The sequence below is a fragment of the Panthera leo genome, chromosome E1 (genome assembly GCF_018350215.1).
Source record: "Panthera leo isolate Ple1 chromosome E1, P.leo_Ple1_pat1.1, whole genome shotgun sequence".
NCBI classification, from domain to species: Eukaryota; Metazoa; Chordata; class Mammalia; order Carnivora; family Felidae; genus Panthera; species Panthera leo.
Genome location: NC_056692.1, coordinates 17,868,549 through 17,895,783, shown reverse-complemented (window position 1 = coordinate 17,895,783; position 27,235 = coordinate 17,868,549). Strand labels below are relative to the sequence as shown.

General features: G+C 52.5%; 4 protein-coding genes and 3 non-coding genes across 14 annotated transcripts in view; 5 read left to right on the top strand and 2 right to left on the bottom strand.

Annotated features, from left to right (window-relative positions):
* Nucleotides 1-6,353, top strand: part of SUPT6H (SPT6 homolog, histone chaperone and transcription elongation factor) — a 32,548-nt gene extending 26,195 nt beyond the window's left edge. For all 3 annotated transcript variants that reach the window (XM_042916556.1, XM_042916554.1, XM_042916555.1), the window contains exons 29-37: nt 216-411; nt 1,032-1,270; nt 1,812-1,925; nt 2,097-2,221; nt 3,899-4,011; nt 4,290-4,367; nt 4,460-4,626; nt 5,083-5,270; nt 5,553-6,353. In XM_042916556.1, the coding sequence (XP_042772490.1) occupies nt 216-411; nt 1,032-1,270; nt 1,812-1,925; nt 2,097-2,221; nt 3,899-4,011; nt 4,290-4,367; nt 4,460-4,626; nt 5,083-5,270; nt 5,553-5,739 (1,407 nt within the window). In that variant the 3' untranslated portion in view covers nt 5,740-6,353. The remainder of the gene's footprint in view (nt 1-215; nt 412-1,031; nt 1,271-1,811; nt 1,926-2,096; nt 2,222-3,898; nt 4,012-4,289; nt 4,368-4,459; nt 4,627-5,082; nt 5,271-5,552) is intronic.
* Nucleotides 6,354-7,457: 1,104 nt separating this feature from the next.
* On the bottom strand, nt 7,458-15,663 carry PROCA1 (protein interacting with cyclin A1). Of its 5 annotated transcripts, none has more exons than XM_042916558.1 (5): nt 15,188-15,662; nt 12,225-12,308; nt 9,053-9,188; nt 8,627-8,776; nt 7,458-8,524 (listed from the first exon to the last, which is right to left on the bottom strand). In XM_042916558.1, exons 1-5 carry the CDS (start codon nt 15,273-15,275, stop codon nt 7,846-7,848), a joined length of 1,137 nt encoding a protein of 378 aa, XP_042772492.1. In that variant the 5' UTR covers nt 15,276-15,662; the 3' UTR covers nt 7,458-7,845. The 5 variants fall into 5 exon arrangements, with proteins under 5 accessions (XP_042772492.1, XP_042772491.1, XP_042772493.1 ...); XM_042916557.1 differs by having other exon boundaries at nt 8,618-8,776; nt 15,188-15,661; XM_042916559.1 differs by lacking the exon at nt 15,188-15,662 and adding an exon at nt 14,530-14,738 and having other exon boundaries at nt 8,618-8,776; nt 12,225-12,402.
* Nucleotides 15,664-17,972: 2,309 nt separating this feature from the next.
* Nucleotides 17,973-22,362, bottom strand: RAB34 (RAB34, member RAS oncogene family). 2 transcript variants are annotated; one of them, XM_042915172.1, is made up of 11 exons: nt 22,176-22,362; nt 21,286-21,375; nt 20,987-21,078; nt 20,046-20,111; nt 19,841-19,942; nt 19,670-19,734; nt 19,507-19,558; nt 19,238-19,319; nt 19,063-19,153; nt 18,823-18,930; nt 17,973-18,741 (listed from the first exon to the last, which is right to left on the bottom strand). In XM_042915172.1, exons 1-11 carry the CDS (start codon nt 22,308-22,310, stop codon nt 18,674-18,676), a joined length of 951 nt encoding a protein of 316 aa, XP_042771106.1. In that variant the 5' UTR covers nt 22,311-22,362; the 3' UTR covers nt 17,973-18,673. The 2 variants fall into 2 exon arrangements, with proteins under 2 accessions (XP_042771106.1, XP_042771105.1); XM_042915171.1 differs by having other exon boundaries at nt 17,975-18,741; nt 21,286-21,351; nt 22,166-22,229.
* Nucleotides 22,363-23,701: 1,339 nt separating this feature from the next.
* Nucleotides 23,702-27,020, top strand: RPL23A (ribosomal protein L23a). Its single transcript, XM_042915671.1, has 5 exons — nt 23,702-23,800; nt 24,406-24,589; nt 25,839-26,015; nt 26,681-26,750; nt 26,961-27,020. The coding sequence occupies exons 1-5, from the start codon at nt 23,776-23,778 to the stop codon at nt 26,973-26,975; spliced, it is 471 nt and encodes a 156-aa protein (XP_042771605.1). The 5' UTR covers nt 23,702-23,775; the 3' UTR covers nt 26,976-27,020.
* On the top strand, nt 24,255-24,321 carry LOC122207440. Its single transcript, XR_006196854.1, has one exon. It is a non-coding gene; the product is annotated as a small nucleolar RNA SNORD42 (small nucleolar RNA).
* Nucleotides 25,681-25,752, top strand: LOC122207448. Its single transcript, XR_006196860.1, has one exon. It is a non-coding gene; the product is annotated as a small nucleolar RNA Z17 (small nucleolar RNA).
* Nucleotides 26,558-26,606, top strand: LOC122207441. Its single transcript, XR_006196855.1, has one exon. It is a non-coding gene; the product is annotated as a small nucleolar RNA SNORD42 (small nucleolar RNA).
* Nucleotides 27,021-27,235: the final 215 nt, after the last annotated feature.

Sequence of the window (27,235 nt, the reverse complement as noted above, 5' to 3'; positions counted from 1 at the left end):
TTTCCTGTCTAGAGTGAGAGGCATCTGTGCAGGGCATGGCTGGTGGTCTGCAGACCAGACTCACCTGTGAACTCCTAACCTGCCACTTGCTAGCTCGCTGGCTTTGGGCGAGTCACTCCATCTTTCTGCCTGGACTTCGGTTTTCTCACGTGTAAAATGGGGCATCGGGCTAGATCATCTTTGTCCCTTCCAGCTCAAATGTTCTGTGGATCTAGGTGGGAATGACCGTTCACTGCCGCATCATGAAGATTGACATTGAGAAGTTCAGCGCAGACCTTACCTGCCGAACCTCAGACCTCATGGACAGGAACAACGAGTGGAAACTGCCCAAGGACACGTACTATGACTTTGACGCTGAAGCAGCAGACCACAAGCAGGAGGAGGACATGAAACGGAAGCAGCAGCGGACCAGTGAGTGTGGCCACCACCTGTGCAGCCCAAGTCTTGGCAGCCCCCCCGCAGGATTCATGTGCTGATGGCTATACCCCAGTGGGAGTGAGCGCTCGGCTTTGAGGTGCTGCACCTCAGAGACATCATGGATGGAGTCACTGGCAGGGTTGAAAGCCAGGGTCTTCTTGGGTCACGTGTTCTTTGCTAGTACACTGTGACTTTTTTTTTTTTTTAACGTTTATTTATTTTTGAGACAGAGACAGAGCATGAACGGGGGAGGGTTAGAGAGAAAGAGGGAGACACAGAATCCAAACAGGCTCCAGGCTCCAAGCTGTCAGCACAGAGCCCGACGTGGGGCTTGAACTCAGGAACTGCGTCATCATGACCTGAGCCGAAGTCGGACACTTAACAGACTGAGCCACCCAGGCACCCCTACACTGTGACTTTTAAAGCTTCGTTCTCTCAGCACTTGAGGAACCCAGGTTCACACACAAAACCTTCACATTAGAGAATTCAGGTCCAGAGAGGGCAAAAGAGTCTCAGAATTTGATAGCAGGTCAGAAATAAAGCCACAAATTGTCCCTTTGCTGTGGACTCCCAGTCCCCTCCCCTGATCTGTACTTCTTTCTTGGCCTCCTCAGCATACATCAAGCGAGTGATCGCACACCCATCCTTCCATAATATAAATTTCAAGCAAGCAGAAAAGATGATGGAGACCATGGACCAGGGTGATGTGATCATCCGACCAAGCAGCAAGGGTGAGAATCACCTAACAGTGACCTGGAAGGTCAGTGATGGCATCTACCAGCACGTGGACGTGCGGGAAGAGGGCAAGGAAAATGCCTTCAGCCTGGGAGCCACCCTGTGGATCAATAGTGAGGTGAGAGCCAGCTCCTGCTTCCCATCCCCTCTCCTACTTCCAGAAACAAGCCATTTCTGCTTACTTTCATGTGACGTTAGTAACTTATATGCATTACATATATTTTAGCTGTGTAGAACAGAATAGGAGGTTGATTATGAAAGGAATCATTTGATAACAGTTTTGTGTATTTTGCTTCTCTCTCTCCTCCCAATTTTAAAATAGACTACCTATAGAGAGCCAGTGGAGGAAGAGGAGAAAACATATATACACATGATTGCGTACACACACCATTTCTCATTTTCAGTAGAAGGAAATTTTATGAAGCTCCTTGTTATTCCCAAGCACCAGAGGAGAATCAAAGTTATGATTTAAAGGATTTTATGCCTTGTAAGCTGATAAATCTGAGCAGGATGTATAAATTGAGGGGACTTTGCAGGGGAGCGAGGCTACAGCAGGGCTGGGAAGTCCACTCCCTCCCATGGGTTCTCTTCCGAATAGATTAGATGAAGGAGTCTCAGCTCTGAATGTGACACATGGGGCCTTTACCATATTCCCACAGGAATTTGAAGACTTGGATGAGATTGTTGCTCGCTATGTCCAGCCCATGGCATCCTTTGCCCGGGACCTTCTGAATCACAAGTATTATCAGGACTGCAGTGGTGGGGATCGTAAGGTGAGCCAGGGCTCTTTGAGGCATGACATCTCCCAGTCACTTCAGGATATATGGTGTCCCTTCAGCGTAGGGGACGTTCAGCTGGTGAAGGAGGTGTACCTCATGTATGCGCCAGACATTGTGTACCAAGCATGCTGCTATCCCAACCTCTCCCCCTCGTTCTACCCCCAGAAATTAGAGGAGCTGCTCATCAAAACTAAGAAGGAGAAGCCCACCTTCATCCCTTATTTCATCTGTGCCTGCAAGGAACTGCCCGGCAAGTTCCTACTGGGATACCAGCCCCGGGGTAAACCCAGGTGAGCACTAGTCCTGAGAAGGTGCTGCCACTGGGGTCCACGGATAGGCTAGCAGGGGAGTTAGAGACCCCCGGAGCAGTACTCTCTCTGGTTCTGCTTGACTGTCTTTTCCCTCTTACCTGTTGGAGGTTGGAGGTGGGGAAAGAGGGTGACGATTTAGAGGTAAAAAGCAAAGAAAGATATTTTCCCCAACCCTGTGAAAAGTTTCCTTCACCGTTTTTCCCTCCCAAAGAGTGATGGAAATTACCAGACACTCTCCACCTGACTGGCAAAGTTGAGGGCCAGGACACAGGTCTCTCCTCACTCTCTGCTTCCCCCTCACCAGGGGGTTTGACACAAGGTGGCTCACTGTTGCTGTGGTGTGCCGAATAATTTCTGCCTGCACTGAAGGGGTGGGTCAGGAGAGCTGCTCTCCTTCCTATCATTGACCCTTCTGCTCCCTTCTATGTGTGGCTAACAGGCTGGCCTTCCTAGACATGCCTTTGTCTAGATTCCTCTAGAGCTCACTCTGAATCAAAGTCTCATTTTTTGGGATCTGCTTTCCTTTTGTCTGTTACCCAGACTGATAATCGTATCAGTCTTCTCTACGCCCCCACCTTCCCTTCGGCTCGTGGCCAAGGCCAGTGAGTTTCTGCTCGTATCCCTATACTGCCTGTGCAAGATAAACAGCATAGACTATGTTAGTCTGGGCTCAGTGGCTGGGTGACAAGAAGCTCTGGACTCCAGACCCTGCACTGCCTTGGGCACACGTAGAATATTGTTGTCGTTTCTGAGAAGCCATTTCTGATTTACCATCATGCTTCCAGAGGATGGCAGCCAGGGCTGTTGGCTGGACACTGTCCCACGAGGAACAGTTGAGCAAACGAGGGATCTTTAAATGAGGAAGTAGAGGCAACGCAATCACTTCCCCTAGAAAGGTGTGCAGACTCCTTGTGTCGCAGCATTAATGACACTTGATAGATGATTTAGAAAGCACGGTTCAACTTAACATAAATGAGACCTTTTCAATGTTTGTCATTGTCTGTTGGTAATTGACAGCTGTCCTTTATTGAACAGAACCCTGTCTTAGGTGTTGTGCCAAGTGCCTCATACATGCTGTCTCATTTATTCCTCACACACAGTTCTGTAGGTTTAAGTGCTGTTGCCTTTGTTTTTCAAGTGAAGCTGAGGTTCAGGTTTAGTGACTTCACATAAAGCCATATAGGTAGTGAGTGACAGCCAAAACTGCAAGTAGAACTGGTCTGAACCCAGAGCCCATCGTCTTATCTACTCTCTGCCCTGCAGTGTCGAGTAAGGTCAGACTAACCACCTTAACTGGTATTTCCAGATTCCAGCGCAGGGGGAGACAGCAGGACAACAGCCCTGACACTGTGGCCTCAACTCCTGCCACCACCTGCAGTGTGCTGCCATCACACTGCAACCCAGCATGGTGGCCCAGCCCCCAGCAGGCCTTCTTCTGATGGCCTGTACCTGTCACACCAGGGCTGCCGACTCCTGGCCTTGACTGTGCTCACCTCCTCACAGTGCAGCCTCCTTTGACAGGATCAGGGCTCTTTCATCTCTCCTTTCCCCCCAGCACCCACTTTGGCTACTTCACATGGTGGAGATCTGTTCTGGCCGCTCTCTCACAGCCGGCCCCAAGTGGTCTCTGACACAGGTTTCCTTCTAAAATCCCAGGATAGAATACGTAACGGTGACTCCAGAAGGATTCCGGTACCGGGGCCAAATCTTCCCTACTGTGAACGGACTTTTCCGATGGTTTAAGGATCACTACCAGGATCCTGTACCAGGTGAGTTCTGCTCGGAGTTCTGGGATGTGCTTAGAGGGACACGAAGGTCCTGAATCAAGGTGATCACTAGCCACTGGTGGAAAGGACGAGGCCTGGGCTGTCACTGAAGCTGTCTCACTCCTGCTCCAGGCTCCTAGCATCAAGGAGGTCCTCCATCCACTTTGCTGATGCAGCTTCCCTTCTTTCCTCCCACCTCAGGACCTCCTCCAGCCCCCTTCATTGTGAAAACAGAAACAGGTTTCTGGAGGGACATAACTAACTTTGGCTGTTTCCTACAGGCATCACCCCCAGTAGCAGCAGTAGGACCCGGACACCTGCTTCTATCAATGCCACCCCAGCCAATATCAATCTTGCAGGTGAGCTCACGTCTGAGACTGGGAGCTGGAGGGATGGCACTAGAAGACTTTGACCTCTAACATGCCCATCTCCCACCTCTGTGTGCCTACAGATCTGACACGGGCTGTGAATGCCCTGCCTCAGAACATGACCTCGCAGATGTTCAGTGCCATCGCAGCCGTGACAGGCCAAGGACAGAACCCCAACGCCACGCCAGCCCAGTGGGCCTCGAGCCAGTATGGCTATGGCGGCAGTGGAGGGGGCAGCAGCGCTTACCACGTACGTGGCTTGGGGACAAGGCTCCCTGCAGAGGGTGGAGAAGAGCAAAAGGGAACATTCATCCTTTGCCAACCTGTGTACATAGACTGCCCTCTGGCGGTGTCTACCCCAAGGGGCTTCATATGTACAGATGGGGCCACCACAGCCTTAGGAATGGTCTCCAACACATGTTCCTTTTCTTTGGGCCCTCTTGAGGGTAGAGGGAGTAAGAGAAAGTCTGATTTTTCCGTGGTCCTTTGGGATCTTTGGAACCCTCAAGTGGTCCACACTGGCGAGCCCTGTTGTGCCAGGTCCCATCCTGCTGACCTCTCTCTGCCACTTGGGACCACACATTGCTCAAGAGATGGTCAGCTGGAAAGCTCGGTGCTGAGCCCTGGTTTTCAGCTTGCCAGAAGTTCATAGCAAGGCCAAATAAGCCCCAAACCCATCCCCATTTAACTATTCACCCTTCTCCAGGTGTTCCCAACGCCAGCCCAGCAGCCAGTGGCCACACCACTAATGACCCCCAGCTACTCCTACACAACCCCAAGCCAGCCCATCACCACACCACAGTACCACCAGCTACAGGCCAGCACCACCCCACAGTCTGCCCAGGCCCAGCCCCAGCCCTCCTCCAGCTCTCGGCAACGGCAGCAGCAGCCAAAGTAAGTATGCGGTTTGTGGCACAGAGCAGGTTATTAGGGGCAGGTGTTGTCAAGAGGCCAAGCAGTTCAACATAAGCAGGTCGCTTGGTCTTTGTGAAAGCCGTGACCCAAGCAATGTCTCCAGAACGACCACTTTCTGGGAAAAGACAGAAGAAGGTGATGTGACAAAAAACATGAGGTCCATTTCTGTAAAGATAGACGATCGGCAGTGTTTGGTGGGAAGGCTTTGTTCCGGTGAGGCCCCAGAGATTCCTGATCTCAGAGGCCCCTTCTCCCTCCCAGGTCCAACAGCCATGCAGCCATCGACTGGGGGAAGATGGCAGAGCAGTGGCTACAGGAGAAGGAAGCGGAGCGGCGGAAACAGAAGCAGAGGCTAACACCTCGGCCCTCTCCCAGCCCCATGATCGAAAGCACCCCCATGTCCATTGCTGGCGATGCCACCCCACTCCTGGACGAGATGGACCGGTAGGGGGCCTGCTCCTAGGACTCTGGTTACCTCTGAGGCTGGGAGAGCCCAGCCGCCCACTGCCTCACTCCCTGTCCCGCCTTTTCTGTCCATAAAGTGGCGTGAGTTGACGTTCTCTCTGGTGGTCAGCCTGGATGGGTGACAAGCTGGATGGCCTTGGGAATTTGAGCTCAGTGTAAGCTAGACGACAATTCTCCCACTCCAGGCCCTCACCGACCACCTGTTCTGGGACCAGGCTGGGCGGGGAGTGTGGCGGGGAGGAAGAAGAGGAAGACGAGAATGAGAGTGGAACAGTTTTGTATTCTCCCTACAAGCCATTTTGAGCTTCTGCCCTCACCTGACTCTGGGCTGTGACCCCGGGGCACCAAGCTCAGCACATGAGTCTCCCCCAGCTCTTGTGGGGAGAGGAATGCTATTTATTCAGTTTCGGGCAGGAGGGAGAGGAGGGAAGGTGTTTCTGACCCAGATGCCAACAGCTTGGGTGGCTATCAAAGCAGAATTGCAGGGGACACGGGAGCAGTGCTAACCTGCTCAGCCCCCGCCTGGCCGCCTTCACCCACCTGCTGCTGCCTCCGCTTCCTGCCTGTCATTTGAATAAACAGTGTTTCTACAGAGCATTTGGCAAAGCCTCTCTCTCCAACGCTCCGGCTCTTGAAGGGTGGCTTTCCAAGCTGGGTTTGGAGCTCTGACAGCTCCCCCTGGTTCTTCCAGGCCACCAGAGAGGCAGTGACTCAACAGCAAGCAGCTTCTGTATCTGACCGCCCCCGGCCAAATCCATGCTCCACTTCCCAGCCCTGTGCCCTGTGCCCTGTGCCCTAAGGGAACCGAGGGAACTCCTGTTGTCCTCGAGCCAGCCATCTCCTCTGTATGGTGAAGCTAGCGAGACCTGCCTCATCTGCCTCCCTGGGGCAGCTGCAGAGGCAGAGAATGTGTGAAAGCGCTCTGCCAAGAGGAGGCCTGGGACCTCATCAGTCCTCTGTACACGTTAGCCGCTGTCCCTACACTCTCACACACCCGCCCCATCTGCTTGCCCACTAGCCTTCTCTGGCACAGCAAGGAAGGGCCATGAGTAAATTTGGCCCTTCTCAGCTTGAGCCCCTGTACCTCTTACCTCACTCTTTTTGCCAGCTGAGCCTCAGTCTCCGATAATACCTCTGCACAAGTCCAGTATGTCTGCCCCAGGATGGGCCCCAAGCTCGCCTGCTACCACACCCGCACGCCCTGGAAAGGGAAGTGCTGGGATGTTGTGGGGGAAGCCAGTCCCCGCCCCGCCTTCCCTGCTTGGGACCGGCCAACACCCTGGCCCTGGCCTCTTCCCCCTGCCTCACTGCCTCTTTTTGTTCCAGACTCCTGGTCTCCTGTGTTCCTTCAGAAGGGCCTCCTCTCCTAGCTTTGCAAGTTGGTGCTAAGAAAGTGAGGTTCTCTCCCTCCCTTTCCTCTATTTGGGGCTCAGCAGAGAAATCAGAAAAGGTCACTGCTGCCCACACTTGGTGAGCTTCCCGTCTTGACTTCATCCTGTCATTCAAGATCTCTTTGGCTGTTGGCAAGAGTTGGGAGGGAAGGGCTGGTCTGCCAGGAACTCAGTTCTATTCCCTTCAGCACAGAGGTCTAGAAGGGCCTAGCAGGAGCACCAGCTGGGAAGATCATGTTCCCTTTGGTGTTACCAGCATCCTCCTAAGGGCCACTTAGAGGAGGGAAAGGCCAGGCACAGTGGCACAGAGTGGGTTAAAAGGTTCAGTTTATTAGGGCTATCACTGCAGACAGTACTGCCTGTCCCCGAGTGGATTTCACACAGGCCAGTCTCCCAGGAGATGGGACGCCTCCTTCCCACCCCACCCAGGTGTACTCCTCTCTTGCCCTGAGCCTAGGATGTTACAGAGAAGCAGACTGTGCCCCTCCCTTGCCGTCCCTCCTGCCTTCCCATGGACTGCCTCCTGAAAGATAGATTACCCTTCAGAAACTCCTGCAGCCCCCTGACCCCTTGGCTCCAGCTGTGTCCAGAACCCGCACCCTCCCCACAGAAGTGACAGGTTGGAGGGAGAGAGAATAGCAGCAGGGGGTCAGCTACAGGCTTGATCTCATTTATTCTTCACCCTGGATGCCCTGGCCTCAACTGAGATTGGGGTTTGATGCTGGGGGAGATTTCCTCTTGACCTTCTTGACTGGTGAGGCCTTCGCCCTGGGTTTCTTAGCCTGGGCCGCGTTCTCTCTCTTCCTGGGCAATGAAGACTCCACGATGTCCTCGCTGGAGGGTTCCTCCCGCCTGGGGTCATTGTAACTGTCCTCACTCTCCAGGTCTTCCCGGCTGTCTGGGCTGGACTCTGACATCCTGGCCAACTCTCTTGGGCTTATTGATCGGATCAAGTCTGGAGGTGGAGATTCCGATTTAACTGGGCTTTTCTTCTTAATCAGTTTGCCCTTCTTGGCTTTTTTCTTCAGCTTTGCCTTCTCATCTGTCTCCTCCTCTTTGTCTTTCTCTTTTTCTTTTTTCTTCTTTACCTTCTTGATCACTTTATTGCCCTGGGACTTCCCTGTGGGGCTCTCAGAGCGCCAGATAGTGATGGGAGCTGCTGAGTCCAGGGTACCTGTGACTGCGCCCATGCCTGTGTCAGCGGGTGTGGTGGCAGGCCCCACCTGGGTCGGGATGGGAGGCTTGCTTCCCTCTTCCTCCTCCTCTTCCTCCCCCTCCTCCTCCTCCTCCTCCTCTTCATTCAGATTGTCTGCCCCACAGTCATGGTGGATGGGATGGTGGATCACTGCCACAGAGACAGGCCTATAGCTTTTGCACCTGGGAGGGAGGGGGACAGGGAAAGAGGAGATTGTCACAGAGTGGGGGGCCTGGTGCCCCTTAGTGCCACCCCGTCAGCCTGTTGGCACTCACCAGCCATACCAGAACCGCTGCACACACTTTTCCTCTGGGATGAGCTCAAAGCAAGGGGACTGGATGATGTTTAAACATGTTGAGCCCACATCTCGGGAGCAGGTTGGGCCTACGTCTCGGGAGCTGCTGCTGTTGGCCTTCTCTGAGCAGTCCTTCACCCTGCCACACAGAGGACTCAGCTTGGCTCCCGGGCCTCCGTGACCCCCCGGGGGCCTGGAGGGAGGAGCCTGAGGGACAGCTGGCTTCTTCCCGGCTCAGCCCCGGCTGCCCAAAGACCTTCCCATCGCTCTGGAGCAGAGCAAGGTTTACAAAGCCGGGGCTGGGCTGGCAGTGCCAGGTTAGAGCTGAAGCGGGGAAACACAGGGGAAGTTTGGGCCTGGCTCTGCCCAGGAGTCTGTCCTGGGCTCTGGGCCCCCCAAAAAGGAGGGCCCTTACCTAGAATCACAGTCGCAGTGGCTGACAGAGTGCAGGTGCAGGCTACGGTGGCCACAGTCAGGGGTGAAGGGGTGGATGATGTGCCTGGTGCACTGTTTGTGTTTCCAGCAGCACCTGTCCGGGTCCTTGAATTCACCTGAGGGGGCGGGAGTCTGGGTCACACCGGGGCAGTGGCAGCAGCATGCCCCTGGGGCTCCCCTCCCATAGCTCAATCTAAAGGCTTCACCAAATGCACCTGCTGCCACCCCACCACCTCTGGCAGCTTTCTGCTTCAGGCGGGTAATCCTCCAGTGGGAACTATGTACCTTTCTTCCCCCTCAGGTCCCCTGCGCCCATCTGCCTGTCTGCCCTCGTGCTCCGCGCCCCACCCCCCACAGACCCCCAGGAAGATGTCTGACTGAGTCCCCCTTGCTGCCCTGTGCCACCCACCTCTCCCACTCTCTGCCTCCTCTGGGAGCCTATCCTACCCGGGCCCTCCACGGGCTGCCTGGGTCGTGGAAGGTCCTTGGGCCAGCAGACTGTGGAGCCACATGGCAGACAGGAACACCCCTTCAGAGTCCCCAGCCTGCCCTGCACAGGCCAGGAAACCCACCCCCTACCCCTCAGCCCCGAAGTCACTCCAGCCCCGAGACCTGCTGTGAAAGGCAGATTAGGTCCCGCTCCTCAGCCTCTCCTGACTTTGGTGCTTTCTTTCCCTCCTCTTCTCCAAGCCTCTCCTCCCCCTGACACCTTTCCTCACTTTCCTCGCTTCTCTGTCCACATGCTCACCCTCCATTCTTTCTCTGCTCCACACTCATCAAGGTCCCATTCCCCATCCCATCTCTTCCCGCTCCCAGTCCTCAGAGCCACAGACTTTAAACACCGGCCCCCAGCCTGACCCCTCCCACCTCTTGTAGGCACCACAGGTCCCAGGGCACAGGGGAGAAGCCGCTGGGGTGAGGATTTGGGATTTGGGGAAGGCCCTGGAGAAAGGCTCCACATCTTTCGCCCAGGCGAACATAAGCCCCGGACACACTGGAATCTCCCGGCCTCTACCCCCACCACCTCCCCTCTGACCCCGCCTAAAGCTCCAGTCTACCAATGGCTCTCCCTCAGGCCACCATCTAAAAGGTGAGCCTGCAAGTGGCTCCATGAACCAGGACAGAGAGGACAGGGCACCTTCCTGCAGGTCCCCCTTGAACTCCAGCTCCACCCACCCCTGGAGGAAGGAGTGAGCAGGGCACTGATGAGTTCCAGGACAAGCTGGTATGGGGTCCTCTGGCTGGCTTACTCCCTCCAGACAGGCCAGGAGGACCAAGCCTTTATCTAGCCTCTACGAGGGGTGGAACTGGACAAAACCTCACCCTGACCACCAGCCAGGAGTTAACCCAGCCTGGGGGTGTGTTAGTCCAAGTGGCCTTAAAAGTACTTGAGGGGTGGGGTGTCTGGGTGGCTCATTCGGCTAAGGTCTGACTTCAGCTCACACTTTTTGAGTTAGAGCCCCCCATCAGGCTCTTTGGTGTCAGCATAGAGCTTCAAATCCTCTGTCCCCTTCTCTCTCTGCCCCTCCCCTGTGTGCTCGCTCTCTCAAAAATAAAAATAAAAAAATACTTGAGGGGCACATCGGTGGCTCAGTCAGTTAAGTGTCCAGCTCTTGATCTTGGCTCAGGTCATGATTTCACAGTTGATGAGATCAAGCCCCGAGTTGGGCTTTGTGCTGACAGTGCAGATGGAGCCTGCTTGGGAGTCTCTCTCTCTCCCTCTCTCTGCCCCTCCCCCTCCTGCACACACATCTCTCTCTCAAAAATAAACATTATTTTTAAATGTTTTATTATTTTTGGGAGAGATGGAGCATGAGCGGGGGAGGGGCAGAGAGAGGGAGACACAGAATCAGAAGCAGGCTCCAGGCTCTGAGCTGTCACCACAGAGCCTGATGGGGGGCTTGAACTGGGGAACAGTGAGATCATGACCTGAGCCAAAGCCAGACAGCTAACGGACTGAGCCCCCAGGTGCCCCCCAAAATAAACTTTTTTTAAAAAGTATTTGAGGGGCACCTGGGTGACTCAGTCGGTTAAGCATTCAACTTCAGTTCAGGTCATGATCTCACAGTTCATGGGCTCGAGCCCCACATCGGGCTGTCTGGTCTCAGCACAGAGCCTGCTTTGGATCCTCTGTCCCCTTGTCTCTCTCTGCTCCTCCCCTGCTCAGCTACTCACTCACTCTCTCTCTCTCTCTCTCTCTCTCTCTCTCTCTCTCTCTCTCTCAAATAAAACATTTAAAAATTTAAAAAATGAAATTTTAAAAAAGTACTTGGGAGATAAGGGAGCAGCAGCTTGGTGTGAGCTCTGCCCCACATTCCTCCACCTTTCCCTTCCCCCACCAGGCTATGAAGGTCCCAGGTCCCCTGTACACGCTTGATGGCACCGCTTTGTCCTTCTCCCATGCCCCTTCTCCATTCTGGGAGGAATAAGGCATGTAAGGCCCGACCTTAGACCACCACCACCTTCTTCAGCACTGCTGGCTGACTGGGGGCAAGAGGCAGCATAGTGGCAAGTGCCCTGAACTTGTAGTCAGACAGACCTCAGTACTAGTCTTGGCTCCATCACTTACTAGCTGGATGTCCTAGGGCAAGTAACCTCTCCGAGCTTTCATTTCCTTATCCACAAAATGGGGATGGAGGAAATCCCTAATTTTGCAGGATTGTTGGGAGGACTCTGTTCACATATGTCAGAGAAATTTGTGCATGATAAAGTGTTTTGCCAAAGACAGGGGTGGAGCGCCTGGGTGGCTCAGTCGGTTGTGTCTGACTCTTGGTTTAGGCTCAGGTCATGATCCCAAGGTTCCTGGGTTCGAGGCCTGTGTCAGGCTCTGACAGTGCAGAGCCTATTTGGGATTCTCTCTCTCTCTGTCTCTCTCTCTCTCTCTCTCTCTCTCTCTCCCTCTCTCCCTCTCTCTCTCCCTCTCTCCCTTTGTCTTAAAATAAATAAACTTAAAAAAAGGGGAGTGATGGTGGCCTCCAGGAAGGGGCCCTCCCTGCCTGGCAGAAGTGAGGGATGGGGGTGGGGACGGGGCAGCTGAGGGACCCCTTTTGGACCAAACACTTCCCTCCCTCCTGCCTGCCATGGGGTGTCAGTGTTCCCAAGTGAGGGGTGGTGGGGAAGGAAGCCTGGGGCCAGAGATTCCCTGAACCCACCTTCGGAGAAGGTAGACGCATCAGTGCTAGACGCCACGCCAGCCAGCAGGTGTCGTCTCTCCCAGCTGGGTAACCTGTTTACATCTGAGAGAGTACAGAGTGGCAACAGCAGCAGCACCCCTTTCCTCCCACCAGCCATTCACTCTTCAAACATCTCCTGAGAAGCTCCACCAGCCCCCTGGAGATACAGAAATTAAAACAGGCACCCAACAATCCCTGCTCTCAAGGGGCTGGGGGAGGGGTGAGGAGAGGGAGGCCAGTAAACATCCACCAATAAAATGACATAAATCAGGGTCTCCAATCCAGCCCGCTTTTCCTGAGCACACGGTCAATATCCTCTTGGGCGTTCCCCAAACCTCTTAGGCTGGCATGTCCCACACGAACCTATCATCTTCTCCCTACTTCCATGAACCATCTCTTGTCTCTTCCATTTCAGAGAGGAATAGGCATCCCAGCTAGGAATCTAAGGATCATTCTTTCCCTCACCTCCACACCACCTTGATGATCCGAGTCTCGCCATACCTACCTCTATGTTGGTTGAAACCTTCATTATCTCTAAGACAGCTGCAGGGGCCTCCTGCAATATAGTGGGCACTGGCCCACTATATTCCTTCTGTTTAACAGCATTTCACTGCCTTCAGGATGAGGTGCAAACTCCTTATCATGACATAACTGGCCCTCCAGGACCCAGCCCCTGGTTCCTTCCTCAGTCACAAGTTTCTCTCACCCATCCATCCTTCCTCCCACCCCTCCCTTCTCCATTCTTTCTCTCCTGCCTCCCACTCCCCAGAAATACCCGTTCACCTTGGAAAGAACAAAGCTAGCTATCCAAGTAGAATTGGTCACACATGTCTTATACCCTTTTACCCTGCCATGGTACTTCATCAAGTTATTCCACAGCAACTTGAGAACAAACCCATATTTTATCTGCCTCTGAAAAGTGCTCAGTAAATACTGGGTTGGTTTTTTGTTTTTTGTGGTTTTTTTTTGAAGAATACATGAGTAAAATAGAATAAACCCACTATTGGAACCACACACAAAGAAGCTACAGCATTGGAGGTTCTGCCCAGGATTCAAAGCCAGGGACTTTTCTAGGAAAAGAGAACCCAGGATGAGCATCCTCCCAATGTTAACGCACTGTGCTGGGCTTTTAGAATATGCTTTTGATTCTAATGTTTTTATTTATTTTTGAGACAGAGAGAGACAGAGCATGAGCAGGGGAGGGAGACACAGAATCAGAAGCAGGCTCCAGGCTCTGAGCTGTCAGCACAGAGCCCGATGAGGGGCTCGAACTCACAGCCTGAGATCGTGACCTGAGCTGAAGTCGGACGCTCAACGGACCGAGCCACCCAGGTGCCCCTGCTTTTGATTCTAAATCACCACCACAATCCAGTCTGTGGATGGGGACTCAGAGACTCAGGAAGGAGCCTGTTCAAAGACAAGTTAATAGGGGTGCCTGGGTGGTTCTGTTGGTTAAGTGTCCAGTTTCAGCTCAGGTCATGATCTCATGGTCCGTGAGTTTGAGCCCCATGTCGGGCTCTGTACTGACAGCTCAGAGCCTGGAGCCTGCTTCAGATTCTGTGTCTCCCTCTCTCTCTGACCCTCCCCCCATTCATGCTCTGTCTCTGTCTCAAAAATAAAAAATTAAAAAAAAAAAACATTAAAAAAAAAGACAAGTTAATAGATGGCAGAGGAAAGAGCTCTGTATGACCTGTGCTCTTGTAGCCCTGTCTACTTGGGGTTCCTGTCCAAACCCCATCCTGCTAGCTGTCACTTCCTACTGCACCTGTTTTCCAGCTCCAACACAGCCAATTCTTCATCCTCTGTTTTTACTCATTCCTGACTTCACAACCTCCCATATCCAGCCTCCACCCTAAGGTCAGACGGAAGGAGTCAGAGGAACCTGAGCCAGTGTCAGGATTCAAAATCTGCTTTATCTGACTCCACTGTTTTTGCTGTCTCCGGAGTCACCATGAAGGAGGCTTGTAGACAGGATCCACTGACTAACTCTTCCCAAACCCCCAAGAAGCTCTGACAATCATAACTCCTTTTGCCAAGGGGTGAGATTTAGTAACTCTCCTCGGATCTGAGGAAGGCAATCTGCTCTCTAGTTTCACAGACAGAAGGAGAGCTCCTACTGAAGCAGCAGTCCATCGCTCCTGCAGGAGAAATAATGGTGGCGGGACACAGAGCGAGCTTCATAATGAAATGAGGAGAGTGATAGCTTGAAAGGAAGAGGGAGGCTTGTGGTCTTTTTCTCGGTAGGTAATTCATCCGGAGAACAGGGGTCTAACTCAAAACTCACAGGTGATGCTCATTTGTACAGAATCTTCTCAGTCCTGCGGGCTGAGGAACTCCCCCTGACCTTGTGGCACAGGTGGGGCGGAGTTCCAGGTTGGGCACCAAAGCAGCTGAATGGGGGAGGAAGGGTGGGGGGAAAGGGAGAAAGGAAAGGAAGAAGGGAGAAGGAGGGAGCAAGGCAGGACAGTCTCCTGGGAAATGCAGCTCCGGCTCCGCCCACATCTGAAGGCGATTGTGATGTCACGCGTGGAACCCCCAGACTCCTTCCTCCCCTTAGAGTCAATGAAACCTCCTGCCCCAGCCTGTCGACTGGGTGGGTGCTGGACCAAGGACTCCAGACAGGCCCCGAATTTCTTAGGCAGCGGCCGGGGCCCGGCTGCGACAAGGCAAGGCCTTCCAGCCTACAGAACCGGTGTTAGCAGCTCGGGCTCCAGCCAGACAGGCACAGCCGAACCCGCAGGCGTTCCCCAGAGCCTCAGCACCCCAGTCCTCAATCATTGGTCCGCGGCTCGGCGTGAGCCCGCCCCCAGGCCCTAACTCCACCCAGCCCGGCCTCTGGTCCCGCCTCCTTCTCCAGGCTCTTTCCAGTTCTACACTCTCCTTGTGTGCCACGCCCCCAGCTCGAAACCCACCCCCAAACTCCTGCCCCGCCCCTTCCTTACCAGTGCTGTTCTCATCCCAGGCGCTGGTATTGTCCTTAGCCTTTTCCTTAGTCCACCTTTCAGTCGTCAGTGTCGTCCTGACCCACATCGCTCAGCCCAGTTCTTCGTCGCTACAAGACTCTTCCTTGCAGAAGTCCAATCCTGAACCTCAGCTTGGTCGAGGCAACCATAAACCCCAATCTCCGCTTCACCCCAGTCCAGCCCTTAACTCCGCCTCATGCTTTCCCCACCCCTCCCTCCACCTTCCCCCGGTTCTGCGTTGTGTTAGCCCAATCTAAACTTCAACGGCGCTCTTCATCCGGGGCCTCCCAGCTCTTCCAGGCCCCTTTTTGTCCCACCTTTAATTTTAGTACCTCCCCTTTCTCTCAGGCCTAAACCTTAGCTTGGCCGCTGAGGCCCAGCCCTCAGTCCCATCCCTAGTTTCTTTCCAGACCTACTCCCAGCTCTTAGTCCTGTCCCCAGATTTTAGCCCCGCCCCTATCCCCGTTCTTAGCCCCGCCCCAGCCATTCTCTCAACCTCAAGCTTCGGTCGCAATCCAGCCCCTCCCAACCCTTCGGAACTCAGCCCCGGCCCTTGAGCCCCTCCCGCCTCCCCCAAGCCTACCGAGGTCCCTCCCGCTCTGGAGCACAGTCTCCGACTCACGCGCGTTCGCGCTCTCTCTCTCTCTCTCTCTCTGCCCTCAGGCCCCTCCACAGGAGTCCAAGGCCCACCACTCTAGGTGAGGACTTGATGTCGGCTCCCAGCCCCTTGTGGCACCCCACCCCCACCCCAGAGCCCCTTCCCAGCTCCTGGCCCCCACAGGCGCCCTGTCCCAGAGACAATACCAGCCAATAAAGATGTCCACAAAGAGCCAGGATCTTGGTTACAATTCCCCCAAAACAATTATTAAAATAGTTAAGGCTTTTGAGCTCTTCTTAATTTTTTTTACATGTATTTATTTTTGAGAGACAGAGCACACGTTGGGGAGAGGCAGAGAGAGAATGAGACACAGAATCCGAAGCAGGCTGCAGGCTCCGAGCTGTCAGCACAGAGCCCCATGCGGGCCTCGAACTCACAAACTGTGAGATCATGTAGAGTGGGACGCCTAACCGACTGAGTCACCCAGGCGCCCCCCCCCCTTTTTTTTAGAACTCTTCTTATGTGTGTTAGTAGTGTTTAATTTATTCCGCAAACTCAGGTGTCTCCATAGGCTTGCCTGTGAGGGGGAGCAGGGCCGGCTGCATTCATAGTAACCTGCTCTATGCATACATAAAAAGTCTACTCATCACACGTGGACTAATGCCATATGCACACATGCACATGCCCCTCACAGACATCACCCAGAACATGAACCATATCCTTGCTCCCACACCCTATGCAGCACAAACATTCCACAGCAGTTCCGCGGTGCAGGCTTCACACACACACACACACACACACACACACACACACACACACCATTGAGTTACATACAGGCTCTGGGCAAGACCACAAGACAAGAGGTGATGACCACAGTCCTGTTAGGGAAGAGAGATGGAAAAAAATACTTCTTTGAGGGGAACAGTGAGAACTTAAATGGGGGAACCTCCTGACTCAGAGCATGCCTTTTTCTTTTTGAAGAGGGAAAAAATGGGCTGTTTTTCTTTTCTTTTTCTTTTTTCTAAGTAAGCTCTAGGCCCAACATGGGGCTTGAACTCACACCCTGAGGTCAAGAGTTGCATGCTCCACCGACTGAACCAGCCAGACTATTTTGTTTTGTTTTGAACTTAGTTATTTAATCCTATTTTTTTTTCATTTTTTTAAATGTTTTTATTTATTTTTGAGACAGAGAGAGACAGAGCATGAGCAGGGGAGGGGCAGAGAAAGGGGGAGACATAGAATCTGAAGCGGGCTCCAGGCTCTGAGCTGTCAGCACAGAGCCTGACGCGGGGCTCGAACTCACAGAGTATGAGATCATGACCTGAGCTGAAGTTGGAGGCTCAACTGACTGAGCCACCCAGGCGCCCCTTTAATCCTGTTTTAAAATGTAAAATGAGGGGCACCTGGGTGGCTTAGTCAGTTAAGCCTCTAACTTTGGCTCAGGTCATGATCTCACTGCTTGTGTGTTTGAGTCCAGCATTGGGCTCTGTGCTGACAACTCAGAGCCTGGAGGCTACTTCACATCTGTGACTCCTCTCTGCCCCTCTCCCACTCTATTGCTCTGTCTCTCAAAAATAAACAATAAAAAATAAGAATAATAATAATTTTAAATGATACTACTCATACATTTATGTTTATATCATTAATATAGTTAGTTGTTAGATAACACATCTTCTGAGTAAAAGCCAAGCCCATACCCACTCTGGGCCTTCTGGTCAACCCAAAGAGCATGCAAAACTCAGTCACTCCTTACTGTGTTCCCCTCAGGGAAATATTTTTTATTTTATTTTATTTTCTTAATGTTTATTTTTGAGGGGGGGAGTGGTGGTGGGGGGAACAGAGGATCCTAAGCAGGCTCCACGCTGACAGGTGAGAGTGCAATGTGGGGCTCGAACCATGAGATCATGACCTGAGCACAAGTAGGACATTTAACCAACTGAGCCACCCAGGCGCCCCCAGAGAAGTATATATATATATTTTTTTTAATTTTTTAACGTTTATTTATTTTTGAGACAGAGAGAGACAGAGCATGAACGGGGGAGGGTCAGAGAGAGAGGGAGACACAGAATCTGAAACAGGCTCCAGGCTCTGAGCAGTCAGCACAGAGCCCTATGCGGGGCTCAAACTCACGGACCGCGAGATCATGACCTGAGCCGAAGTCGGACGCTCAACCGACTGAGCCACCCAGGCGCCCCCAGAGAAGTATATTTTAAAGGGAAGGTAGGAAGAGGATGGAAAAAAAAAGAAGAAAGTATCCAGTGGAAGAAATCTGGGAACAAGCGCCAAGTAGGAGGACACAGGTGGGGATAAGGAACCAAAGGAAAGAGCTCTCAAAACCAAACACTGAGAGTCCAGGATAGCCCTCCAAATCTGGTTCCTGAGCTCCCAGCCTTTCTGAGCCCTGCCCAGGGGTCAGGTATGGCCAGAATCCCATAGGAAGCTCCAGTCCCAAGACAGTCATACAGTTCTGCCCATTCCACATCCCTCATCCCCAACAAAGGACTCCAGTCCCCAAACTGCTAATAACAGAGATTTTAATGCATAAGGCACAGTGTAAGGCTTGGATCATTAAGCATCCTCATACTCAAGGGGTCCAGCAGGCTAAGCAAAAGCAGCAGGGACTACCTTCCCACTGCTGGGCAGCCTGGAGAGCCCCTGGGGAGGGAGGACATCTAGTCTTTGGCATGGTGTCTGGGGCAGGAAGTGACTAACATGGTCCCTGCTACCCCTGCAGGGGTACTGCCACGAAGGGGCAGCTCTTTGGTCTGGAAAAACAATCAGTGCAAATGTCCAGGGCCGAGCTCTAGGGCAATCAAGGTGGCACAGTGCCCCAGGGCTGGCCAGTCTCTCGACCGTCCCCTTACCGCTCACGGGCAGCATGTGGGCTTCTTCTTGTTGGCAGTTAGGTAAAGGTTGCTGTCATCACTGTTGATGCCTGAAGAAGGTGGGAAATATGTGAAGCAGGGATGAGAGGTTCCCCGTGCTCTCTGCCACCCTCATCCAGGTAGGCACTCACGGACAACATCCCCAATGCGCCGGGCCCCCGATTTCTCCAGCTCAGCCAGCACGTTGGCCTCAAAGGTCAGTGCCGCCACACGGAAGAAGAATTCCCGGACATTTTCACCTGACACGTGGAGCAAATGGGTGCTTAGGGGCAGTTCCAAGCCTGGGGTCACTGGGCACAGCTGAAGGTAGAGGAATGAGAGGCCAGGGAGGCGGGAGTGCCATTTCAAAAGACCTGAAGCCGCTGACTCACCAGTGAGAGATGAGACCGCCCAGTACTCAGCCTTCATCTCTTGGGCCACCTTGAGTGCGTCTTTCTCCATTAGCATATACTGAGCAGGAGTCTGACAGAAGGGCAGAGTCAGACGGCAAAGGTTGGGGAGGAGCCCCTCACCAAAACGGAAGTACCCCCTGACTGGCACACTTACACTCAAGTCCTTCTTGGAACCCACGAGGAAGAGAAGCACACTGGAAGGGTCGTTCTCCTTGAGTGCATCAGCTAGCCACTGCCTGCCATAGAGGGTAGACAATCAAGGATAAGTGAGCTGGACAGGCTCCTCCTGCTGTCACTCATATGCCCATTACCCTCTCTCTGGTCCCCGATGCATTCTTCTTCACTACCGATATACCTGACCACCCCTCTTTTCTGAACCCTGTCTTCCCAAAGCCCCCATTATAGTGCAGCATCCCTACATACTTGGTATGTTCCAGGGAGGCCACATCATTCAGGTTGAAGACGATGATGATGGCTGGAAAAGTGGCAAAAACAGCTGACATTACTGGCTCATTTCCCAAATCCCCCCAAGTCCTAGATTGGAGGCCAGGAACACCCACCTGCCCCATCTCACCCCCGCCCTTACCTTGAGCCCCTCGGTAATAGGTTGATGCAATGCATTTGAACCTCTCCTGTCCAGCAGTATCCCAGCTGGGAGGAAGCAGGGGGTAAAACACGGGTATGTGGGAGGGGCCTGTGAAGTGGGGTATAGGTGCTGGGGGAAGGAATGGCTGGAAGGTATGGAGAAAGCACTCACAGCTGCAGACTGAAGGGGACGCCCAACACCTCAAATCGTTCCATCTCAAAGTCCACTCCAATGGTGGCCTTGTAATTCTTATCAAAAGTATCTTTGCAGAACCTGCAGGAGTACCAGATGCTCTGGCCCTGAGCCCAGTCCACCTGGCTAGGTCTGGCTGAACCCTGCCCGGCCCAAACCAGCCCAACTAGAGGTGCCTTCTTACCTATTAATGAGACAAGTCTTCCCTACGGACAGGTCCCCCACCACAATGACTTTGGAGATCTTAAATCTGCAGGACACAAAGGTGGGCAGGAGGAATGAGCACTAACTCTTGAAACCTAGAGAGTCTCAATGTTCCGTACTAGATCTATAACGTTAGCAGCACCCAGGCTGAGGTTACCATAGGCACGGGGCCTCCCAGGCAGCTTGCCTGGACACACTTGTGGGGGAGCAGTGTTTTCTGCTTCAGCATCAAAGAAACATGAATTGGAATCCCAGTTCTTACATTTACTAGCTTTGTGACTTTGGACAAGTTACTTAGCCTCTCTGAGCCTCAGTTTCAACATGTGTTAGGTAAAGATTTAGTATATATTCTATTGGGTTGTTGTGACAATTGAAGTAAGATCAATGTCCTATATTCTGAGACATACCTCCCCTTCAGCCTCCACACATACATTTGATAACATCTCTGAAATCAGGATACAGCTTAAAAGTGATGGTGTTTTCCATTTAATAAAATACAATAATAGTTACCAACACACTGCCTGGGCACATAGTAAATGCTCAGTTAATGGTTGGCAAGTGTTATTAGTATTAGCTTCTTTTACCCATAATGGGACACATCCCTCCAGGCACTTCCCCCTGCCCTAGGGCTCAAATGTATGGTATGTGGGAAGCTGAGCTGGTGACCACGCCAGCCCCACACCTCCCCCTTGCACACCTTCTGTTTCAGGAAGTGAACTACCACCTTTCTACCCCACCCCATTTCATAGGACTCACCACAAGCTTGCTGGGAAGAAAAGGGAGAACACATGGATATAAAAAGGGGGAATAACCATACAGCTGGGAGAAGCTGAAATGGAGCCCCAGGGGTGCTTGTGCACCCTAGCTTTGACTACAGGGTTTCCTGAGCCTTCCTTTCTTTGTTAAGGGTGTCTAACTCACCCCACGGTGCCTGTCCGGTGCTCCTGGCAGGCGCAGGTGACGCGGGGGTTGAAGTCTCTGTGCACGTGCAAAGCGGCCTCCTTCCTCAGGCACTGAGAGGGATCGAAGAGAATGGGACTCACCCACTCCTGGCCCATGTCCCGCAGCCAAGCTGCGCTGGGCGGGGGTAGGGGACCACCCAGAAGCAGCCGACCTAGCCGGGTGGCAGGGCTGGGCCCAAGCCTCTAACTGATCTGGTGCCGCCTCCTCCCGCCCACACCCCACCGCAGCCAGAAGCCCGACGTGGCCCTGGAGCCTACCTGGGGCAGCTCCGCCAGGACGCGGTCCCTCCGCACCGGCGCCAGAATGTTCATCTCGCCTACGGCCTTGCGGGGAGCCTCGAGAAGGCACTGGAGCCTGATCCGCCCCAGCGACCCGGGCCCGTGGAGACCCGACAATCACCCGCGACCGAGGTGTCCCGACTATAACTCTGGGCCACGGGGAGCCTCCAGGAGCTCGCGGCCTCGGAGACGCTACGACCACAGCGGGCCACGGGGATGAAACAATCATCCGAGGCCGGGACGAACCCACAATCACCCGGGCCCGGGGGGTCCCGAGGATGACTCGGGGGCGGGGAGACTCCTCCGCCGCCAAATGGGGGCGGGAAGTCCCGTCCGGAGGGGGCCGGGCCCGCGCAGACCCCACAATAACTCGGGGTCGGATAGTTCCTACAATGACTCGGGGCCGCGGTGACCCGACGACAACTCGGGGTTCAGGCGGCCCTACCATAACAGAGCTGCCTGGGGGCGCGGAGCGGCCCCGCCGCACGGGGTCAGTGTGCTCAGGGATGGCGCTGCAAGGCCCGCGGGCTGCTGGAGGAGGGGGCCTGGGTCCCAGACCGCAGCAGGACCTGGCGTCCCACTCAGCTCTCCCTCCGCGAGCGCTGTAACATGATCCCCGGAAATTCCTGGAGAAGGGCCGCCCCCCCGCCCCTCTCCCGGCAGCTCCCGGCCTCGCGGGCTGTCCCAACCTCCCCTCCTCTCCTCCCCACTGCGCTGCCCCAGCTCTGGCTACCCTTCCAGATGCCCCACGGGCACCGGGACCGCCTCCACGCAGGCTGGAACCTGTCCAGATCGAGGTCTCCCAGGTTGCTCTCCCTTGCAACTCTGTGCCGGGCTGCGGCTTCAAGGGGACCCTTACCCAGGCAAACTGGTGATGGAGAACCGTGATTGCTGCGCAGTATCTGGCTAGGCCAGGAACCCGCGGGGAGGGGAAAGGAGGAGAGAAGGGGCCCGAGGAGAGGCGGCGCTTCCCTCCTCAACTCCAGGCCCAGGACGTGACTCATAGAGTCTGCCCTCGCTCGCCCTTCTGCCCTGGGATAGGATGGGGTGGGGGGAAGCACACAGGAGATGCCAGGGTCGGAATGGGATGCTCACCGAGAAAAGAGACGTCTGAAGTCTGGTGTCTTTTCCTTCAAAGCGGTGTAGATTGACGGGTGGGGAGGCTGAAGACCACGCCTGGATGGAAGATAAAGAAGGGGTAGGTAGACCTGAAACTCTGCCCTTTGGGTAGGTCACCGCTTTGGGACATGGGGCCTCCGCTCTGGTATAGGCGTTCTCTCTAGTCCCATTGGAACCAACCCTCAAGGACAACTTTTCCATTCTGCAGTTCTGCAGGATAAAAGAGGGGTGTGGCACAGAATAATTCTCACTGTCAAAGGGGGAGCCCTGGCTCCAAAGAGGAGAGGAGGAAGAAAGAAAGGTCAGGGTGGAGGTGGGATAGACACAGACCCTCACAGAAGCAAACCTGAGCTTTACTAAAACTTGCTCTGTGTCAGGAACTGATTTTGAGGATGAAACATGACTGAAGCAAGGATGGGAGGACTACTTAAAGGGAGGGGACTGTAAATGAAATTATTCACAAGAATTAGCAAATCCTGAAGAAATCTGTACACTGGGTGTTTGGAATATTGGTAGAGTTTCAAGAGTATTATTGGGAAAACACACTAAATCTGACTGTCACAGGTAAAAAGGGGCAGATGTGGCCACCTTCTACCTCCTCGGATACTTTCCTCTTCCCCTCTGCCTGACTCAAACTTTTATTTTTTTTTTTTAATTTTTAAAAAATGTTTACTTATTTATTTTGAGACAGAGAGAGAGCCCGCGAGCGCGCAAACATGGGGGCGTGGCAGAGAGAAAATCCCAAGCGGGCTCCGAACTGTCAACTCCCCAACCGTGAGATCATGACCTGAGCCAAAATCAAGAGTCCCACGCTTAACCGGCAGCCACCTAGGCTCCCCTTGACTTTTTCTAACACCAAATCACTGTTATTGATAAACCACATCCCCTCTCTGGACCCAAATTTCTACAGATGTTGTTTGAAGGACTTGAACCAAACTCTGCTCTAACGTTCTAGAACTTCGCTTTACTCTCCAAATCAACCTAATTATATTCACTTCAGTTTTCAGTGTTACTGTCTCCTGCAACTACGATCCTCTTTCCTCAAGATGTAAAGCGCTCAGGACCAAACGCAAGCGGCAGCTGGCTGCACCATCCACCATCCACCCGCAGCAGCTAATAAACACGTGTCTCCAAAACACTACAACTCCCAAGAAGCTATAGTGTCCTTCGAGGGAAGAGGTGGAGCATGCTTAATCACTCTGGGGAGGAAACTAAACCTAACTACTATTCCCGGCGGTCTCCGCGCCATAGATTATCCAATGAGCTTTAAATGAAAAGTATCGCGATTCTTCCGTGAGACTTGGCTCTATAAGCCCCTGGAAACAAGCCTCGGAAATCCCTTTCACGAAGATGGCGCCGAAGGCGAAGAAGGAAGGTCTGTGCTGGGGCTGGGGGTACCGCAGCTAGGTGGCCTGGGATTCCCGCAGAGTGAACAAACTGGGAGGATGGAGGTTGAGCTAATTCTTGGGGTGTCTGCTCCGGAGCTGCTTCTAGCATTCTGCCCCCCTACGGCGCGCGTGGGCCCAGCCGCATGGACTGAGCTCCGTGACAGGGTTTGGGGAGGCAAGTCCGGCCGCCACCACCTGTCGGGGCTGCCAGACTGTTGGCTTTGGGGAACTACACGCATCCATAGGCCGGAGTTTCATGTCTCCAGACCTGAGTTGTTGCCCGCACCTAATTTTCCTTTTTTCCACGTGTTAGACGGGGCTATGAACAGTTAAAACTACTAGAGTATATGTTGTCAAGTATCAAGCATTCGATCATTGCTAGGTGTTTTTTTTTTTTTTTCCGTCGTGTCGCTGGAGTTATTCCAAGTTCGCCCCAGTACCGTGCATATGATGGAAAAATTGTAACCTCCTGAGACTTGTGATGTCTTCAAAGGAACCGCTGATGCACGTGTGCCTTGGAGCGCCCGCTAGGGGTCTTAAGGACGGAAGTGAATGGTTTCTGAATCCCGTGCCTTCATATTCTTTATTTTAGCCCCTGCCCCGCCCAAAGCCGAAGCCAAAGCAAAGGCTTTGAAGGCCAAGAAAGCAGTGCTGAAAGGCGTCCACAGTCATAAAAAAAAGAAGATCCGTACGTCACCTACATTCCGACGGCCCAAGACGCTGCGTCTCCGAAGACAGCCCAAATATCCTCGAAAGAGCGCCCCCAGGAGAAACAAGTCAGTACTGCCCCTTTCCCATGAAAAGATACTGGGTATCCTCCATTCGTAATTTGGAAATTTACCAGACCTACAGCACGCCTTGTCAAATATCTGTTGGTACCTAGTGTGCGTCTCTTAATAGTGTGAAGAGATTGTTAATGCCCTATTTAAGGACAAGAGGAGGCATTTTTACAACATTGGCAGGCATTGTTTAAGACAACTCAGTGACTTCTGGTTATTAGGTTAATTATTGCTTCACATATGGTCAGGGTTTTAAAGTCTGCTTTTTTGGAGTATATAGTGTGACTTTGATACATGCTTTTGTTTTGGAGTTCCCTATTACTGTAGGGGACAGTCCTTGATGGTGACAGTGTGGGATGATTCTAGGTTGATAAGGATATTTAATAATCTGTATTAATCACAGAAGGCCTGCAGCGGTGTATAGAAGCTTCTTCTCATTTACTCTCAACTCATTAAACTCAAGGAATAGTTGGGGGGAGGGGAAGGTTGGAGTTTTTGAGTATTTGCCACATTACTGGTAATAACTGACCTTAAGGGCCACAGATTAAAACAACAGTAGTAATTGCCACCTCCCACTGCTTTCCTAAGAAAAAGGCAGGAGTGGGTTCTGCCCCATTTGGACCTAGGAGTTAGTGTGAGGAGAGGTTGAGACCTGATGTCGAGCTTCAAAACAGGAAGCAGGTGAATGGAGACTTGTTTCTCTGAATTTCAGGGGGAAAGCTGTGTTGTAGGGTGTTCAAGCCACCGTAGTTTTAACTGAGGCTGTAAATAAGGGTTGCTCTCAGTTGATGGCCCTCAAACCAATTTTCACCAACCAAAGGGAGCAGAAATGTCTGGCTAATCTCCTAATGGAGCACCAACATTCTTTGGAACTCTAGCCTGGGTTTTAAGATAGGGGTAAGTTGTTTAACCTCAGAGGTGTCAAGTTTCTTTCAGAAGTTTGCCCTCCAAAATGTTGAGGTCAAATAAATAATGGAGGGGTTTGAAACTCAGCTGATTCTTTAATCACTTAAAGGGTGAAAGTCCTTCAAGCAGAAGAGTACAGGGTTCTGTCCCCCAGGCTGAGGTTCCAGGTCCCTAAGTTACAGGGTGCAGATGATGACACTGTTTAGCGACCAAAGTCTGACAAAAATGATTGCTACTTTATTGTCTGATGCACCTGGGCTCTTCTGTCTTTGAGATCTAAAAGAGACCTAATCCTTTTATTGGACCCAGGCCAGATGACACCATTTTGCCTCTTCCCCAGGCTTGACCACTATGCCATCATCAAGTTCCCCCTGACTACAGAGTCGGCCATGAAGAAAATAGAAGACAACAACACTCTTGTGTTCATTGTGGATGTCAAGGCCAACAAGCACCAGATCAAACAGGCCGTGAAGAAACTCTATGACATTGATGTGGCCAAGGTCAACACTCTGATCAGGTGAGCCAAGAAATCTGCATGGAGTCAGTAGGTTTCACAGCTTGCAAGCCTTGAGAAATGAGTGATTTCTGCTGTAGTTAGTCCTTTGCATCTATACAGACTTTAGAGGACACATTAGTTCTCCTGCCTTTAGGACTTGATGTATGGAGTTAGTGTTCATTTTCTTGATCCCTATACCTCTAGACAGACAGGCCCTAGAGTAAGATAAAATTTATGTCAGATTACTTGGAGTTAAGTTTTAAAATGTTATATGGGGGGCGCCTGGGTGGCGCAGTCGGTTAAGCGTCCGACTTCAGCCAGGTCACAATCTCGCGGTCTGTGAGTTCGAGCCCCGCATCAGGCTCTGGGCTGATGGCTCGGAGCCTGGAGCCTGTTTCCGATTCTGTGTCTCCCTCTCTCTCTGCCCCTCCCCTGTTCATGCTCTGTCTCTCTGTCCCAAAAATAAATAAAAAAAAAAATAAAAAAAAAATAAAATGTTATATGGTGTTCCATGTAAAAGGGAGTTGACTTCATTTGTGGCTTGGTGGCATCCCTAGCCTCCTATGCAAATGCTGGAAAAGAGTGACATGGACAAAGGAACCACTGATGTGCTATAAAGACTAGGGGAAGAAGGGAGGGTTTGGGGGCTGTGAGAACAGCGGGAACTAAAGCTTCCTTCATCCTAGGCCCGATGGAGAAAAGAAAGCATATGTTCGACTGGCTCCTGACTATGATGCTTTGGATGTTGCCAACAAAGTAAGCTTCCTTTGCTGTTAATTCCCCCCTGAAGTGCAAGTGATGTGTCCATTCTGACCAAAACCTGACTTGCTGATTTAGTCTTAAATGACTACACCCCTATCCTTAATAGGCCCTTTCCTTGCCTTATTTTTGCTTTTTATTCATGACCTTCCAGCTTAATCTTCACATTTTATCTCCCAGTAACAAAGCTCCCCTTTTGTTTTTCAGATTGGGATCATCTAAACTGAGTCCAGCTGGCTAAATCTAAATATAAATTTTTTCAACGTATATGTTTCTCTGTTGATTTCTGGTTGGGCTTCAGGAAGGCCATACCGTGGTGTATACACACCACAGTAACAAGGCTTGGGCAAGACTCTTGATCTATTTACCCTGTTGGAACACTCTGCTTTAGTACCTCACCACACTTGTTAACATTTTAGCAACAGGAACCCAAATATTTGTGGCCCAGATGAGGGTTGGTTGTCTGTCCTAGGACAACTACG